General features: G+C 40.1%; 1 protein-coding gene across 1 annotated transcript; it reads right to left on the minus strand.

The window, feature by feature from the left end:
* Nucleotides 1-5668: 5668 nt before the first annotated feature.
* On the minus strand, nucleotides 5669-6337 carry LOC131076253 (uncharacterized). Its single transcript, XM_058013329.2, has one exon. It carries the CDS (start codon nucleotides 6335-6337, stop codon nucleotides 5669-5671), a length of 669 nt encoding a protein of 222 aa, XP_057869312.2.
* Nucleotides 6338-6651: the final 314 nt, after the last annotated feature.

A 6651-nucleotide genomic window follows, 5' to 3' on the forward strand; every position in this document is an offset into this window, starting at 1 on the left:
CGAAACCGACTCATAAGTCCTAAGCCAAAACACACATTAACTCAGATAGTGAAGGATAACAAAGGCCCTTTCCTCAATATCGACCACCTGAACCACCTCTGCAACTGAAAGCCAATTTTCCTCGAAATATAGAAGTCGCCTGAAGGGCCCCAGATCACGGTTCAAAACCCCCACCCGAAATACCTCCCAAGCCTCAGATATGAAGTTTTCCTTTCTCTCTCTTTTGGCCCAAGCCACCGCAACATCCTCATCATTTGAATCAGAGCTCTCATCCGTTGGAACCAAAACATAGTGAGTAGGGTTGAAAAAGAAGTCCAAAACACTCGTCCAACCGTTCGAGTCTAGGTCCAGAATGGTACTTGCCACAACCTATCCATCCACTGATCTCAGAAAACCATCGATCTTCTATATGCATACTTCTTTTGAATCAAGAATTTTGACTAGGGGGTAGAGCACCACTTTTTAGATGAAACTGTCACACCAATGTATACCCCCCCCTAGAGTGCCCCTCACCAAACACCAAAGTGCGTTCCACGCTCTCTCATTCGTAAGGAAGAGTCTCTGGCATTGATGTTGGAAGGACTCTTCCTTGCATAGACAACTCAACCCGAAGTGATGAACCATCCTTACAACCGCTTCTCCCTAGACCCCTTCGGCAACTCGATCCCCCTTTATATATAGCCTAAGTGAGAACATCTAAGAAGGCGAGCATTCTAAAAAGGATTTCGAATCAATCCAAATATAGATTGCAGGATTCTCAACCTTATTGGTCAGTGAGCTCTAACAAAAATGATAAACATATCCATTTCCAAGAGGATTTGAGTTCGTGATACCGGATCCATTCGTAGATTTGTGTCTAGTCCTATACTCGTGAAACATCTCTTCCTTCCTCGATTGACAACTCTGGATTTATTCGACAGACAAGCATAGGTTAGAATCAAATCAGACTTTGATTCCATACACCTGTATTCCTCCATCCTTCATTATTCGATGCCTGACTTTTTTCGCGTGCACACTCCACCAAGATCGACCTCCAGAATTTTGTTGAGTGCCTCGCTTGGATTTTTGCTGAATAGTTGTTCTTTGATGTCCTTCAAACCTACTCCTAGATTTTCCATGTGGTCAACTACCATATTTGCCTCTTAGAATATGTGAGATACTCTGTAATTTGGGATTTTATTTTGTAATGATAAGATATATTGCAGTATTCTTTGAATCTTCCAATTTGGTGTACTCTCGTTCTTGATTGCATTAATCAGAATCTGGGATCTCCCTCAATTAGTAATGAGTTTAGGGCCAAATCTGTGCACTATTTTAAGCCCGTTGCTAATGCCATGGCTTTTGCCATGTTGTTTGTGGCAATGCCAAGGTGTCCACATAAACAAAAAATTATCTTTCCCATACTATCCCTGACAATACATCCATATCCTTCTTTGCCTGGATTACCTTTAGTAGCCCCGTCGAAATTTAGCTTGTTCTAGCCATCCCTCGGGGCCTCCCTATTAGCCAGTGATCGATTAACCTCCTTACTCTTGATGTTGATGTTGGGAGGTTTCAGGGATCCCCACTCCTTTTGAATCCATTTATCCTACTCTGATATGTATTCTATTTTCCTATCATATTCCTTCCCATTAGCTATCTCACTAATCCTTGCTTTTATTTTGTCAATTAATTTCTCAATGGGAAGATCTCTATCCGTGAAAATTGTATAGTTATGTTCTTTCCATAGTTGCCAAACCAGCATTGACGGTGATATCCTCAATATTTCTCCCCATAATGAGTTCTTATGTAGATTCAGCCACCTTTTAATACAATATTCCATACTCTCATCTGCTGCAGACATCCAATCTAAATTCATCCTTAACCAATCCTAACAGATTTTAATAGCAAAAGGGCAATTGAATAGAAGTTGGTTGGTGGTTTCTTCATTTTGTTTGCATAGTACACATACCATTGGCCCGAAGATCCCATACCGTTTCAAATTCTCCCATGTGAGGATCCTTCCATGTAAGGCCGTCCACAGGAAGGCTCCCACCCTGGGGGCCACCATTTTATCCCAACATATAAATGACTCGGCCAATCGTTGCTGTCCTCTTCTAAGTAGTGTACCTGATAACCTAGTCTGGTAGAATATTCTCCCGAATGGGCAACATACCATATGATTTCATCCTCCACTTGACTGATGTTAATTATCCTTTCCCCTAAGATTTTAGTCTAGCTCCTCTGTTCTTCATTGTTCATACTCTCTGTATAGATCAAGATCCATTCGTAGATTCCTCTGCTAGGGGATTTTTCTCTAACATAATCCACTACCAATATTCCATAAGCCTGCTTGACCTCCATCATCCATTCTGCCTGATTAAATAGATTGCTTAAACTCTCATGGATGTCCCAAGAGTTGAACCAAAATCTCGCCTTTCTCCCATTGCCAACTTTCCATGTCAAGTGATCCATAATTATCGGTCTACATTCTCTCATAAACTTCCAAACAACATAGCCACCATTAAAAATAGCCATTATGAGTATTCTGCTTGGATCTCCATTGTCCAGATACTTCTTCTACATGATTTTGCACCACAGCTTCTCCGAGGATCTATACATCTTCCAGATGAGTGTCGCCCCTAATGCTAGATTTTGCTTCTCCATGTGTCTCAGTCCTGCCCCAATTCCTAGCTTAGATTTGCAGACCAAGTTCCAGTTGAGGAGTGAGATCTTCTTTACCTATTTGGCACATTCCCACAAAAAATTCTTGAAAAAGCTTTCCCGCGCCTGCAATGCTTTGCAAGATAATTTGAAGACTGACATTGCATATATGGGCATGGAAGCCATAATTGACTTGATGAGATGGATCCTCCTAGGAAGTGAGAGCCATCTGTATTTCCATTGTTCCATTTTCTGCCGGCACTTTGATATCAACTCTTCCCATAATGCAATTTTTGAAGCTCTGGCAAACATAGGGACCCTAGATACTTCACCAGTAACTTGTCAATCTGCCACCCCAACACTTTAGCTATTTTCCTTTGTATGACCACTTTGGTATTGAAAAAGATAATCTCTATCTTTTTTTCATTTATGCGCTGCCCTACCATAGTTGCAAAGAGATCCAATGCCTCCTTTATTACTTTCGCCTTCCTAACAGTGGCCTCCCCAAACAAGGTAGTATCATCCGCAAACTGGGAATGAGTTATCACTATCAACTCTCTAGGAACTGTGATTCCTTTCCATAAAGCCGCCTCTCTTAATTTACAGATGTGTCTACTTAATGCCTCTGCGATGATTACAAACAGAAAGGGTGACAGTGGGTCTCCCTGTCTTAGGCCATTCAAGCTCTCAAAAAAACCATGTAGTGCATCGTTCACCGCTATAGAGAAATGGGGGGAGAAAACACAGATCTCTATCATACTGTTCCATCGTTTGTCAAAACCCATTCTGTTCAGCATCCCGAAAAGGAACTCCCAACGCACTTTATCATATGCCTTGGATATGTCTAGCTTAACTATCATTGCCTTTGTTCTCTCAGACACTATGGAGTGTATTGTCTCAGAGGCCAGAATGATACTGTTTGCAATTTCTCTATCTGGAACAAAGTCGTTCTACTCAATAGAGATAATCTTTGGCAAAATCTTATTTAGTCTATTGGCTATTGCCTTCGTTATTATTTTGTACACTGCGTTACATAATGATATAGGCCTATAATCTTTGAATTTGTTTGCTCCAACCTTCTTGGGGATGATGATGATCACTGTATTGTTCAGTTCCTTAACAAACTTTCCTTTCGTTCTTACCTTCTCTATTGGGTGGAGACCAAATAATGCTGCCTTAACCTCATCTTATTTAAAAAGGTTCCATAAGCATCATATTGTCTTATGTTGTTATTAGCTCGGGAGTAGCCTCCAACATTGACTCCCTGACCCGTTCTTCACTCCTTTCTTCTGAGTTCAAAATTCTTTTGAAATATTCTTCCGCCGCCTAACCATTGCTTTTCCAATCTTTGAATACATCTCTCGCTTTCTGAGATTATTTCGTTTATAACATTTTGTGTTTTCCTTGCTTTGAATGAAGCGTGGAAAAATTTTGTGTTCTTATCCCCTTCATTAATCCACACCTCTTTTGCTTTGTCTCTCCAATAGATTTCCTTCTTGGCTAATACCTCTGACAACATTTCTTTTAGCATTTTGTCTTGATTAAATTCTTTCGTGCCCATACCCATAGCAAGTACTTTCCTATTAAGAGTCTCCAATTATGCTTGCAATCTGTATTTCTCCGAAAAGATGTTTTTAAAGACCTCCTTATTCCACACTTTGAGCTGATTTTTAATGAATGATAATTTTTTCAACAATTAAAAACTAGGCATACCTTTTATATGGTTGCATTGATCCCACCATTCCTTCAATCGTTCCAATAAATATTTGTCTCTCCACCACATATTCTGGAATTTGAAATAACCACTGCCGCCTTGAATCGTTGTTCCGATATCCAGCTGTACTGGATAATGATCGGAGAGGCTGAAAGTTAGTACTTTCATAGATATCTAAATCCCTTCATTCATCCATTTGCTTCCAATCATAAATCTATCCAACCGTTACCCTATGTTGGAGAATCCTTTCCTCCTATTTGTCCATGTGAACCATCCATCTGCCGATAAAACATCGGTAACCTCGCATCTTTGCACAAAATTCTTGAAATCCATCACGTCCATAGATATTTTGTTTGCCCCTCCATTCTTTTCCGTGAGATCCAGAATTGCATTAAAATCGCCTCCCAATATTATTTTATTATCTCCATTTGCCCTTTGAGACAGATATAGCTCATCTCATAGCTTCGTTTTCTCCAGAGAGTGGGTGGGCCCATAAACATTCCATAATTTTAATATACTGTCCCATTGAGATATTTGATTTTGACCGAGGCTGGTCTCCACAACACACCCAATCCACAAGCTCTGCCCGTTGCTGGTTGGAAGACCCTGCACCAATCTCTAACATAGCTAACAAATTTCTCCCCTTCCTCAATACTGCATTTTGTTGCCTGCAACATTATGACATCACTCGCGAGCTTCACCAAATGTCTCTGCCCGTTGCTGGTTGGAAGACCCTGCACCAATCTCTAACATAGCTAACAAATTTCTCCCCTTCCTCAATACTGCATTTTGTTGCCTGCAACATTATGACATCACTCGCGAGCTTCACCAAATGTCGCTTTAACATCTGACGCCTGTCAGGGGTAGTAATGCCTCTAACATTCCATGTGGTGATCTTCATTGCTTCCCAAGGGAGCCCTTGACTCCCTTGGTACTTTTCCATCTGAGAAAATGCGACAAGCTGAGAAATCCTTTCTCCGCCGCCTCCTCCTCTCTCTTAATTTTGTTTCAATTCGTTCCTTTGATTGATTTTGGTTTCATCGCCATATCGCTCATTGTTTGTCCTATACTTCTTTTGTCCACAATCCGTAGTTCGTCATCCTTCGATTCATCCTCAGAAAAGTCATCGCTCTCCGATAGGGCCGCACAATTTGTTCCCTCCCCAAACTCAGTCGAAGCCAAGTTATTGACCATTGTAGGGTTCTCTTGTGCCTTTGATTATTCCATCCTTGGAGGAATAGATTTCAAGTCTTCCTCCCTCTTTTTGTATTCAAGACATAGTAATGGATCTTTGTTTTCAGTCCCCTCCTTCTACTTTGGCCTCCATTCCTTGTTTTCCTTCCTAGGGATCCTGCAATTGTTTGTGGAGTGGTTTCTTCTACCGCAGTTCATACAATAATATTTCTCCTCTTCGATTTCCACCCTCTGAATCCATTCCAAACCGTTCACACATAATTTAATCTGCGAGGGGATTTTTCTAACAACTGCCAACTGTAGTCTCACATAAATGTAAGAATCACCAAGCGCGATGTCTGCATCAATTTCCATCAAAGTTCCTAATGATCTTCCTATTTTTGCCAATGCTTCCTCTGTCCAATACTCCATTGGGAGGTTATGTAGTCTAATCCACAATGGTTTATCATATGGCTCTATTTTTAGCGGATTAAAATTCCTGTGCCATCGTTGAATGTATAAGGGTTTCGAATCCATTGACCACAGGCCTCCATCCAACACCTTATGTCGCTCCTCCTCCATTGCAAAGATTACAATGAAAAATCCTCTGGGCAGAAATTTGGTGATGTGTGGGGTTTTCCATGTATCCTCAATCCACTTATCGATCTTCTTGCAATCTGCCCCAATTCCAATAAACCTGCATATAATGGCCAAGTCTCTGAGGAAATCCACATCCTCCCCGATTTCATCCTCCAAATTGATTGTCTTTATGTATTCCGATTCGGCACCTTCCTGATCTTTATTCATTATCGTGAATTTGGATTGTTCTATAGTATACTATATATTAATAAGTATGTAATATTATTATATTCTAATATATAATATTATTGTGAATTGTTGTCATTTTTAAAATTTTGTTTTCATTATGAATTGGCTTGCTAATTGACTATAAGTCAATATTTTTATCAGCTCACATTTTGAAAATAAATAATTATGGTTTGCCTTAGGCCATATTTTATATGTGCTAGAACATGATCAAATAATCTTGAGCCTTTAATGTATTTAATAGCTAGACAAGTATCAAAAGAGAGGCTATGTGACAATTTTCTCATAAGAGCTTC

Source organism: Cryptomeria japonica, chromosome 4, assembly GCF_030272615.1.
Source record: "Cryptomeria japonica chromosome 4, Sugi_1.0, whole genome shotgun sequence".
Classification (NCBI taxonomy): Eukaryota; Viridiplantae; Streptophyta; class Pinopsida; order Cupressales; family Cupressaceae; genus Cryptomeria; species Cryptomeria japonica.

Coding starts and splice junctions, on each gene's coding strand:
- LOC131076253 (XM_058013329.2), bottom strand. CDS start 6,337: ATGAATAAAGATCAGGAAGGTGCCGAATCGGAATACATAAAGACAATC.